Source organism: Vigna radiata, chromosome 7 (assembly GCF_000741045.1).
Source record: "Vigna radiata var. radiata cultivar VC1973A chromosome 7, Vradiata_ver6, whole genome shotgun sequence".
NCBI lineage: Eukaryota > Viridiplantae > Streptophyta > Magnoliopsida > Fabales > Fabaceae > Vigna > Vigna radiata.
In genome coordinates, this window is record NC_028357.1 from 9,114,922 (window position 1) to 9,127,892 (window position 12,971).

Consider the following 12,971-nt stretch of genomic DNA (forward strand, 5'->3'; position numbering starts at 1 on the left):
TATATAAGGTTTAGAACTGATTCTATGTTACCTCTCAACCATTGTTATTGCTTCTTCTTTTTTTTATTCCATATGCTCTATATGATAAAGGAGAGATATATACAGCTTATAACCACTTAAAGCTTTAATTAATTTTTAAAGGGTGAAATATATGTTTGTAGAAATTTGACAATATTCTTATCTATTATTTATTATCATATTTATTTTTCTTTTCCTCCTTTTCTCATCTCTCGTTGTTTAGATCCGAAAACAATAATTTTGTTATCAAAACTTGAAATCCTCGTAAACTTGAAGGGTATATCGAAAAAACGAAAAAGAGAATAGATTAAGAATAATTTGTGTGAAATTAATTACTTTTTTTATATAGTAAATATTTTTGATGATAGTGAATAATAAACGAGATAATTAAGTATATTTTGGGAGGAGTGTTATTCTTTCTGGAAAAGGAGTTTGGTTTTATACCATTTTGAAAATATCTATTTTGGAAATTTAAAATTTAAAATTTTTGAACATTTTTAATAAGATTTTTGTTGAATTTATCTAGAAAGCTTTATCCGGAAAGCATAAGAATATTTTATAAAGCTGTCTGGAATGTCTTTAAGCAAGAAGTTCAACTAATGTGTTATATTCCTTCGTCAAAAGAATGTGAAAGACAATTCACAATTCTCCGTTAAAGGATAAACACACCGTTGCTGAAATTGATTTACTTGGGTTTTTTTGTGAAAAAAAACATAATCTTAAATAAAATAATTTTTAAAAATTCCTTTCATTTAAGTTGTACAAATAATACATGAAGAATACAAGTTGATTAGGGTAAAAGCATTCTTAAAATTATTTTTATATGACGTTTTTTTAAACACAAAATAAAGTTCAATTTGTTCATTATAGATAGAGTGACAGAGTCGAAATGGAAGAATAACTAAAAAAAGTATATGATGAACTACAATTATTAGGATTACAAAACGAACAACAACTTAACTTTGAAATGTTCTGAAATTAAGTATATTAAAAAAAAACACATTTTTTTAAATAATCAATTATAAAAATGTAAAGCGTAATAATTAAGGATAACAAAGAATAACAAAAAAAATCCATAGATATAGGTATACGTGGATAAAATTCATGTGATAGTTATTATCCGTAGGATATTTATTATCTACATATAACAAGTAGTGGGTGTTAAAATATTCGCGTGTCGATATTAAATCATTTGTTCCGATACTCACTACCTGCAAAAAATAAAAATAAAATATTAATTTTTATTTTTTAAAATTAAATTTAATTAAAAATAAAATTAATTTATATTTTATTAGGTTAAATTTAATCAAAATTAAATTTTAATTTATATTTAATTTATTTTATATTACATTATATATATATATATATATATATATATATATATATATTGTAATTTTAAAAAATATATAAAATATATTTTTTTAATTTTTTGTGGATATCTACGGGTAGGTTTTAAAATACTCGAGAGTATTTTCTAAATGAGTATCTGGACAGGTAAAGGACAAATTGCGGGTCAAATTTTCTTTTTCGAATTGGATTACGGATAGATATCATGTCCGACTCGACCCGTTATTATCCCTAATAATACTCATAAACAAGAAATTAAACCTACAAAGGAATAAAAGAAATAAAGAATAATGTTAGAAATTTAAATAAAATAAGATAAATTAGTAAGAATTTGTTCAGAAAATCCATAAGCATGATCAAGAATATGAGTATAATTTATATTTTTGCTATTTTAAGTTTTCACATTATAGGGTTTAGTACAATTATTTTCAGTTTTCACATTATAGGGTCTAGTAAAATTACAAAATAGAAAACCTATATATATATATATATATATATATATATTTAAACTAACAGTATCTATGCACTTACTTTTATTTGAAAAAAAAAAAAGCTCATTTGAAGATTTGCTTTTTTTTGGAGGGACACTCCAACATGCATTTTCAAGTGTTCCACGTTCTTATATAATGTATTCATTCGTAAATAATAAAAAGTAATTTTCCGATATATATATATATATATATATATATATATATATATATATATATATATAACACATAATAACGTGTGAATTCATCAGAGTATTTAATAAAATTCAATATATTAGACTTATCTGATTAAACTCGTTGATAAAACTCATTACCTTCTACCAAACCTTAAAAAAATGAGTTTTATAATTGATTTTTAATTGAGTTTTAATTAAATATACTCTAAAAAAAGTTAAATTAGATGTTCTAATTGTGAAATATAATATAAGTTACTTAACGTTGTCATTCAAAACCTTATTTACTTTTAATATTTATTTTAATTTACGTGTATCAAACTTATTCTAATTAGACATTAACAAATATTAAAAATATTTAAAAAATTATCTTTTTAATTTCTTTTTTTAAAATTAACCTTTGATCATGTTATAGTTGGTTAAGTAAATTCTATTAGCTTCCATTATTATGCAAACTTAATTAATCAATTGTTAATATGACACTAACACAAATATCTATTTATTAAAACAATTAAAAATAGTTTTACATTTTTTAACTTTTGAAAAAGTAATCTTTTAGACAGTGTTAGAATTGGTTTATTTGACACTATTACTCTAATAACATCAACATTAATATTTAAAAACTAAATTTATATTTTATTTATAATATATATATATATTTATATACGATAGGTTTTTCTTTGTATAATACAATTTAGGTTTAATACATCTTTTGGTCCCTTCTTTTGAGCCTTTTGTTCAAAATGGTCCCACCTTCGGAAAAAAATCATTTAGGTCCCATATTTCATTAAAAATTGTTCAAGATGGTCCCTTTGGCAAACAGCGTTAAATTTTTAACGGTGCAGATGCTGACGTGCCAAAATTTTATCCACCTGTATTAAACTTATATGATGTGGCATACTGAAAATATTTTAATGTTTTAAAATTGAGGATTAAAATGAAATGAAAAAATTAGGGTAATTAAAAAACCCCTAACCCTCATAAAGCCACTTTTATCGCGATTGGAGAGAACGCCATTGCTGTGATTCCTGCTAACGCCATGGCTGTGATTCACATTGTAGCTCAGACATGAAGGAATTTACATGTTTGCTCCCATTGAATCTAGTCCTTGGCTCTCGATCTCTGGTGAGAGAAAGCTGATAGAGATGAATGCTTCAGCGTCACCAACACCAAGTCCAAGTCTCTCTAGTTTTCTGCAAATCTTAATTTAAGATTATAGCTTTTGACAGATCTGTGAACATGAAATGGAATGCATTATATTATTGATAGTCCTCTCATGGCTTGAATTTCATTTCTCTGGACAAGAAAGGTGAAAGCATGTACAGTGAAACCCTAACATTTGGGGCTTTTTTTCTTCCTTGCTTTATATGCAGTACTTTGTCTCTAGGTCTTTCTAGGGTTTCAAACTACAACATCCCTCCCTCTTCTGAACCTTTCAGCTTTTTTTGAATTAATCCCATTTCAGATTGGTGAGTGAAAATTATAAGGAAGGGAACTCTCAATTTACTGAGCAAAAAAGGCATCATTTTCATGAATCTAAATCAAAATTGTACTACAGGTAAATCAAAAGTTACCCAATGAAAAAAATCTAAAGAAGAAGTTGAACTACCACCTTCAATCAATCACCAATGGTGTTACCAGGAATCACCAAAAATGAACAGCAATGACGTTCTCTTTCATAGCGACAAAATTGGCGTTATCAGGATTAGGGGTTTTTTAATTACCCTAATTTTTTTCATTTCATTTTAATCTTCAATTTTAAAACATTAAAATATTGTCAGAATGCCACATCATATACAGATGGATAAAAATTTGCCACGCCAGCGTCTGAACCGTTAGAAATTTAACGCCGTCTGCCAAAGGGACCATTTTGAACAACTTTTAATGAAATATGGGACCTAAATGATTTTTTTCCGAAGGTGGGACCATTTTGAACAAAAGACTCAAAAGAAGGGACCAAAAGATGTATTAAACCTACAATTTAAAATGTTGTTTGATTTAAAATCTTTACAGTAGTCCCACGCATAAAGAAGAAAGACTATAATATGATATGACAATTAGTATATATTTATTAAGGAAAATGATATTTTAACATCATTTTAACACTGCACACGTATTAAAATGCGATTAGACGATTTCAAATTAAAAAAAGTTGAGGCAGGGATATATTTGAAAGAGAAAAACCAAAGTTTATTTTTTTAATTTGAAATCGTCCAACCACATTTTGACACGTGTGCAGTGTTAAAATGATGTCAAAAAATGGTGTTAAAATATCATTTTTCATTTATTAAATCTACAGATGTCATCATTAATTCCTGTGACAATGATTTATTTACATAAATTATATTACAAAGTGATAAAAAGATAGATTAATTGAACAATAAGTTGCATAGCAGTAAAACTCAAATTATTAAACATCAATAATAATAATAATAATAATAATAATAATAATAATAATAATAATAATAATAATAATAACAATAATAATAACAATAATAATAATAATAATAACAATAATAATAATAATAATAATAATAATAATAATAATAATAATAATAATATATCTTGCAAAGAGTCTAGTGTAGATTTTACAAAAATAAAAAAAGATAAAATCTATGTTTAAATTTAGAAACTTGGTCGGAATCTTGGGTAAAACATGTTGAGTTAGTTACAGAAAGCAAAGTGTAGGGGCTTGAGAGCTTAGAGCCCCGGCATTAAAAAAATGGCGACAGGAATAACGCCGGCATGTATGTGAAATATAATAGGAATTTACCATGATTGAACCTTGAATTTGATTCGCATCTTGTGTAGAATGATGCAGTCATAGGTTTGACTTATAACCTAATTGGTTCTTCAAATAACTTGTCAAATTCGGTTTCCACCCAGCTTCCTACTTCATAGTCCTCATTATTTCTCTCACATCAATTTCCTCGCTACATACAACAAAAACTAATTCTATTAGTTCCAAGAAGCCGGAATACGCTAATTAAAGCACAGAAATTGTGGCCCTTATCTCTTCATAATCTACCCCATAAGTGCCTACACATTTATGTTCAGAGTCGTCACCTAAGAGACCATGTGGTCATGCTTGTAAGGTGAATTAAGGATCTAGCTTGAAGGGAATTGCAGAAAATGGCGAGGTTGAGGGTGTTGTCTGAGCTTGACACAGCCAGGACACAATACTATCACTTCAAAGCCATCATCATTGCAGGGATGGGGCTCTTCACCGATGCCTATGACCTTTTCTCAATCACTCTCATCATCAAGATGATGGGAAGGATATATTACGACCACCGCAAGGGACAAAACCAGTTTCAAACCCCTCCGCTCGTCACCTCCGCCCTCGTTGCTGCTGCTCTTCTGGGCACCGCCGTCGGTCAGCTCCTGTTCGGAAGGCTCGGCGATCTCAAGGGGCGCCGCCGAGTGTACGGATTCGCCTTGCTGTTGATGGTCTTCAGCTCCTTGGCCTCTGCCTTCTCCATTTGCATAAGAAAAACATGCGTTTTCGTCACTCTTGGCTTCTTCAGGTTTCAAAATCTTAACTTCCTCAAACCCGTACAAAACCTTTTTACATTCATAATCTTGGTCTCTCTCCCAACATTTCTGTAGTCTTTCTCACATCAAACTTATAACGGGTATAAAACAAAGTCAACTTTTAAGTGCTATTTGATCTAAAAAAGTGATTGCTTTCACACTAAAAGTCGACTTTCGTTAATTGTTTCAATTATTGTAATTCAATCTGGTTGAAGATTTTTTGAGCATGTTTTTATTGATAAATAGTAGTAATTAGAAAAATGTTTGGTTTGAATTTATGATGAGAATGGGTTATGTTTTAGGTTTATGTTGGGGCTGGGGATTGGTGGGGACTACCCTCTGTCTTCAACGATAATGTCGGAGTTTGCGAACAAGAGGACACGAGGGTCGTTCATAGCGGCGGTGTTTTCGATGCAAGGGTTCGGCATATTGGCGAGCTCCACCGTGACGGTGGTGGTGTGCTCCATTTTTCGTGCGGCGTCGAAGTCGTCGGAGGCTGACGTCGCATGGAGGTTGATACTGATGCTGGGTTCCGTTCCGGCAGCCATGACTTACTACTGGCGCATGATGATGCCCGAAACTGCCAGGTAGTTTACCTGTCTCCATTGACTATATTTTCACTTTCCACAAATTCTCACTTTTTAATTTTTGTAATAATAATAATAATAATAATAATAATAATAATAATAATAATAATAATAATAATAATAAGAATATAATTTTTCTTGCGTCCAACGAAAATGAGATAAATATATGCTGTGTCCTGTGATTTTAATGAATTGCCGATTTTGGTGAGTGAGGAAGCATACAACCAAAATTAGACAAAGACATACCGGTGATGATTCTAATTGAGTTTCTTTCACAATAAATGTGTAAATAAGAAGGAAGACAAAAAATAAGATAAGTGGCGTGGAATGAAGAGAGAGAAAATAAAATAAATTATAAAATATGAATATGTAGATTCAAGTTTATTTGAATGAGTGTGCACAGGATTGGCTACATCACAAATAAAATTGTTTTTCTCTTCTATGTTTCCCTCTATTTCTTTTCTTTCTACCAAGAGAAAAAAAAATGGAGTATTATTATTCAGGTGTACATGTTGAAAATTAAGCATTCAACAAATCAAGGAGATTACACTATAAAGACCAAACCAAGAAATCACGTGTCTCACGTGCACCAATGAAAGAATGCCAGGTACAAAACAGAAAATCCTAGTTGCACTCAATAAAAGAAAGAAATGGTATTAAATAAACATTTTCTAGTATTTATAATAACCAAGAAAGTTTTTTTTTTTTTTTTTACAATAATAGTGGTAATTTTTGTAACTCCGTACCAAATCATCCAAGTACAGTACTTTTTTTTTCTTTATCGAAGTCAACCATTTCGTAAACAATTCATAAAAAAAAATTGGCATGATTTTTTACTTCCTTGTCATGACGAGAACCCACCTGGTCACAGTTGGGCTGTGGGCAGGGAACAGGATAAGATAAAAAACACAAACATCGTAATACTAGGTTTAAAATAAGGAATTAAATATCCATTACAAAATCTTTTACAACGTTACTCCATCATCTTATAATAAAGTAAGATTAAACTCATTTATAAATAAAATTAGATTTAAGCTTAAACTTAGACGCTATCAAAATATATTATAAATCTATGATCACTATTGTTAGGTGGGAGAAGGTGTAATATTAAGATTATGGACCATTATAATAATTATTGTTTGAAAGTGAGATGCAATGGATGATCAGGTACACAGCGTTAGTGGAACACAATGTGATGCAAGCAGCAAAGGACATGGAGAAAGTTCTTGATGTAAGACTGAGCATGATAGCAGAGGAATACCCTTTGCCACCAATCCCACATCCCTACCCTCTATTTTCCAGGGAGTTCTTCCGCCGCCATGGTCGTGACCTCTTTGCATGTTCTTCAACATGGTTCCTGGTGGACATTGTCTTCTACAGCCAAGTTTTATTCCAAAGTGAAATATACAAACGCTACCTCGATGAAAACGGAAAAGTAGACGTCTATAAGGAGGCTATCCATGTGGCTTGGATCCAAGCAGTTATCACAGTGTGTTCCACCATCCCCGGTTACTTCTTCTCTGTCTACTTCATTGATAGATGGGGCAGGGTCAAAATTCAAATGATGGGTTTTTTCTTCATGGCAGTCATCTTTTTCATCATTGGAGTTCCCTATTACACTTATTGGACTACTCCCGACCATGAAGAGAACAAATGGTTCATGGTTTTGTATGGCCTTGCTTTTTTCTTTGCCAACTTTGGCCCCAACACTACCACTTTCATAGTCCCCGCTGAGCTTTTCCCAGCCAGGTTTAGGTCAACTTGTCATGGCATTTCTGGGGCAGCTGGGAAGGTTGGAGCGATGATTGGCTCTGTGGGCTTTCTTTGGGCTTCTCATAAGAAAAAGGAGTATGGGTACAGTAAGGGAATTGGGATGCAGGTTACCCTTATCATACTTGGAGGAGTGTGCTTATTGGGAATGGTGATCACCTACTTTTTCACCAGGGAAACCATGGGAAGGTCCTTGGAAGAGAATGAGGTTGATAGTGAGACCAATGAAGTAGAGCAACATAATAATCTTTGATTCCTTGCTGGGTGGGTGCCTGCGTTTAAGGTTGTACGTGCATTGTGGTGAATCGTGATTTTTTGTTGATAACTTTTGTCACTTTCTGTTGATAAGTAAAGTATATTATAATGTAACATTTTGAAGATATATCCAACAGCCATGAATTATGGAAGACTATTTGGTGATTACTAATACAAATCCTTGATTTAGTTGATACCACACGGAAGATGTGCGTATGCATCAAACCTTACTATTGGAAATAGATTTTTTTACAGCGACATATTATGTTGATTCGAATTCATAAAAAGTGATCTAGTAACAATTTTATAAATAGGAAGACTAAGAGTTGATATAAAAAGTGAAAGGATAAATTTAATATATTAAAAAGTTTTTCTAGTTAAGCCTAAAACAAATATAGAAACTTGAATAATTCAATTATTTTAATTTCAAAACATACATAATATATCGATTATTCATTACAATTGGTATAATATTTAAATTTTCATATTCTCCCAACATTCTCTTTGAGTTTCTTCCTCGCACTTAGTTCACGCGCTTGCGTTCTCTCTGAGTTCCATACTTCTCACATTCTCGTTGAGTTTGCATTCCTTCATGTTCATGTTTGCTTTCCTTCATTGTCATTTACTCTAGGACTTTATCTTCATCATTGTTATATAGATTTACATAAGGAATAATTCGTATGTAATTCATCTAACATTACGGATTAGTCCTTATGTAATTTATATATATATATATATATATATATATATATATATATATATATATATATATATATATATATATATATATATATATATATATGCATTCAACATTACTTACGGATTATTTTGTATGCAGTTTACGTGTAGATAATTTCTTAAGACATTACATACAAAATAATTTGTATGTAACATTACATACACTAGTGCAAAAACGTTATTTAACGTCATCCCTTAGACGTCGGTTAAGGGTAAGCATGACATATATTGACGACTGGTGGCATTTTCGTAAATAAGTTGGCCATATAGACGTTAGTTAGAAGGTGTCCCGACGTTTATAATATTTTAGACATCGGGGCCCCTCCTAACTGACGTCTATATGTCTGACATGTGGGTGAAAAGTCATTTCTTTCAATCATATAGACATCAGTTAGGAAGGGCCCCGACGTCTATGTGACGGAAATTAATGGCTATTCACCTACCTGCCAGACATATAGACGTTAGTTGGGAGAGCCCCGACGTCTAAAATATTATAGACGTCTGTTATTAGGGGAACCGACGTCGAAACCCTAAATCCAGAAATTTAAAAAGTCACTTTTTGACTCCATTTAGACGTCTGATCCCATCACTCCGACTTCTAAAGCACTTTAGACGTCTGTTGTAAGGGGAACCAATGTCTAAATGTCTGCATTAAAACACTACGAACGCGAGGCAGTAGTTACGCGCACTCATTGTTCATCATCTTCCTCACGTTTTCTCTGCACAGGCTACATTTTTCAGGTTCGTTTTCTCACTTTTGCACCGTTTAAAATTAATTTTACTCCGATTACATTACTCTTTGATGAATTATTTTTTATTTGAACCAATTAAAATGCGTTTTCATTGAGTTTTTGTGCAGTTTTGCTCATGTCCTTAGGTAGCGTTCTTGGACGGTGATTTCTTGCGTTTTGCACTCCTCTAATTCCCTTCACTACATTATCAAAACCGTCCAATACAAAATAAGAACATACAATCCATTCTCTTCAACTAAAATATAAAGTTGTAAACTCAAACCACCATGACTTAGGAGCAACTCGAGAGGCCTCAAGCGGAGAAAGATCCTATCAAATACGACGACATTTTAGACGTCTGATCTATAGGGTCCGACATCTATATAGACGTCTAACCTATATAGTCCGACGTCTATATAGACGTCTGACCTATGGGGTCCGACGTCTCATTTAACGTCACTCGAATAGACGTCGGTTCAGGATCTGACATTAAAAGGCCAAAATAGCCGACGTTAAACAGTGTTTTTCAACTAGTAATACAAATTTTTTCCGTATGTAAATTTACCTATGCCTATTTTACATACAATTTTTTTTTCAAATGTAATTCGTGGATAATATTCAATTACTTACGAATTTTATGTGTTACATACAAATTTTGTTCGTGAAAAAAAATACTTTTTGTAGTAAAGGTAGAACCAAGCATGGTACTGATGGCAGTGATGAATTCATACATGATATTGGTGAAACTCAATCTTTCTCATTAAATATGCCAACCTTGAATGTCGATATGAAGTAGATAATGTTTATACCATACGTGATGACAACCATAAAGGTTTGTAGGAAAACATTCCAACTTCACTATGTATAAATTCCATTTTAGATGTATTTCAAATTTTATATTGTTTTTATTACTAAGAGTTAATTTAGTTTTGAACGTGTACAAAAAAAAGTAGGAGTCGGTCTAAGTTGAGAGAATTGACAATGAGCCGCAACACTAATTAGAGAATGCTTATCCATTTTGATATGCAAACCTGTAAAGCTTTGGGAGAGAATATGACTCAATTCCACAATTATTTGGCCTTGCTTAGTTAAAGCAAGGCATCACTTCTTTGTTATGATTGGGGCCAAGTTCTAGAGAATGTGAAGAACTAGATTTGGTTGAGTATCATAGTATGAAATCTTAACATATAATTTATTATGAACATGTATAACTGGTATTTAATATACGTAATTGATTTTTATTGTATAGGTCACATATGACGTCCCAAACAAATAAATGTTGAGGACTAAATAAATTTCATCTACTGGTGAACGATGGAAGAATTTTAAGACTATGCTTACAAGTCGTTATATAGATGGTCTTAAGTGATAAAACTCCTTGTCAGAGGTATTAGCTCCTTGACGAGGACACAAGCCAAGCTTTTAAGGATAAACGATTAGATCCTATTTTTCAGGTAAATTCATATATGTAGGTTAAATTATTTAAGTAAAAATATTTCTAACACACTTCATTCTATACTTTGATGTCATTATAATTAACCCAAACCAATTGCAAATTTGAATAATTTATTAACATATTTTTCATGCTAATAACTTCAAACTTTTGGATTGTAGGATGAGTTGATCGAGCAAAGCACACATGAATCGTTCAATCCCTAGGGGTGTGAGAACATATTGGTGGTTGCCATTGGTTATCCAGAGAGCATCCTGAACATGTTCATGGTGTTGGAAAATTTGTTAAGCATCCAACAATTCTTTGGTCCTCCATCAGCTCATCATAGTAAAGCCCGTCTTAGTGAGGAAGTCCTTGGGTTTATTAAAGAATAAATGAGATAGGAAATAAGGAACGATATTAAAATAAAGATGAAGAAAGAGTACTCTATTATGTGGGAACAGTTGTTAACAAACATGAGAGCAAAGTTAGCCTTTTCATCAGCCCAATCTAGTAATCCCCCTCAACAACCTTTTCCTATTTGTATTAGCATAAAAAGGAATTGTGATATTTCCCCTAAATAGACTTCTCCAATTATTGATATAGACTATTAGTTGTTAATTGATAATTAATGAGTGCATATTTATATCCCCATTTGACCTTTAATCTTAGATTCTTAATTGGTTTATATGTTTTAAAATATTATTTTAATTAGGATACGTTATAATTTGTTTTATTAAGAGTGAGATTCAAAAACATTTTAAATAAAGTTTTTTTGTTGCTTAAAAATTCTTTGGATATTTTGAGGTGTTTAGTAGGACTACAATTAAGTTAAGCTCATGGAGATGTGAAAAAAAAATTATTAACACCTTAAAGATAAATCCAAGAATAGAAAATAATCAAAACCAATAAGAGTTTTAGTCAAGCATTATATGAAGAAGGTAAGAAAAACATGAAAAAGTAAAGAAGTTTGACTAAGTCAGGAAAAATGAATAGAGAATAAAAATTAAACCTTGTAGTTTTTCTATATCATTTTCCAAAAAAAAGGCTTTCATTGATGTATTTTTATGATAAAAGATAATTTGAAGCAAATATATTTTTGGATATTTTATTTAATATTTTAAATAATTATCTTATTTAACTATATTAGTAAATGTCAAAATATAATATTTGCTAAAGTATTTTTTAATCTAGCAAGATTTTCTTGAATCTTTTTAGATTTTCACAACAATAAAATATATCTTGAACATATTAGATTACTTAGAAGATAATTGGAGGACATTACATTATTAGAAAGATGATTATAGCAACAAAAAAACCCAAAACAAAATCTGATTAAAATTCTATATATAGAGACTTTCATAAACTCATTGAGGGAGCTTAAGAACCCTTTAGGAGACCTAATAATTTCATTCTCTCCACCATCTTTCATGTTCTCCACCCTCTCTTATTATATTTTGATGTTATTTTTACATTTCTTGGAGTGTTAAGCCTTTAGAGTGATTTTGTTGTAACTTTTAACTAGATTTTGATGTTAGATGAATAAATTTGTTTATTCTTTTGATTCTTGTGATTTATTTTTGTCTATCTCTTTTGTCTCTTAATCAAGTAAAAGTAATGATTTTTACATTGTGGCAAGTTAGGACAAGTTAGGACGGTATTAAATCTACATAACATAACAATCACATGAGTTCTAGAATTTTTAATTTTAATTAAGAAGTTACTTTGATTAAAGGTGAAAATTTTTATTAGAATTAATCATTACATTGGTTAATTAGTTTTTACTAGATATAAAAGGTAAAATAATACACATTATTAGGCATAATAGTATTTAACTGAGAAGTTACTTTCGTTAAATGTGCTATGATTAATCTAAAAGGTTGCTTTTAATTGAGATA

General features: G+C 30.8%; 1 protein-coding gene across 2 annotated transcripts; it reads left to right on the forward strand.

Annotated features, from left to right (window-relative positions):
• The first annotated feature begins 4,809 nt into the window (after positions 1-4,809).
• On the forward strand, positions 4,810-8,366 carry LOC106766791 (probable inorganic phosphate transporter 1-8). 2 transcript variants are annotated; one of them, XM_022784431.1, is made up of 3 exons: positions 4,810-5,553; positions 5,863-6,147; positions 7,294-8,366. In XM_022784431.1, the coding sequence occupies exons 1-3, from the start codon at positions 5,159-5,161 to the stop codon at positions 8,168-8,170; spliced, it is 1,557 nt and encodes a 518-aa protein (XP_022640152.1). In that variant the 5' UTR covers positions 4,810-5,158; the 3' UTR covers positions 8,171-8,366. The 2 variants fall into 2 exon arrangements, with proteins under 2 accessions (XP_022640152.1, XP_014507037.1); XM_014651551.2 differs by having other exon boundaries at positions 7,315-8,366.
• Positions 8,367-12,971: the final 4,605 nt, after the last annotated feature.

Coding starts and splice junctions, on each gene's coding strand:
- LOC106766791 (XM_022784431.1), top strand. CDS start 5,159: ATGGCGAGGTTGAGGGTGTTGTCTGAGCTTGACACAGCCAGGACACAA. Junction 5,554..5,862: donor GTCACTCTTGGCTTCTTCAG/GTTTCAAAATCT, acceptor GTTATGTTTTAG/GTTTATGTTGGGGCTGGGGA. Junction 6,148..7,293: donor ATGATGCCCGAAACTGCCAG/GTAGTTTACCTG, acceptor ATTGTTTGAAAG/TGAGATGCAATGGATGATCA.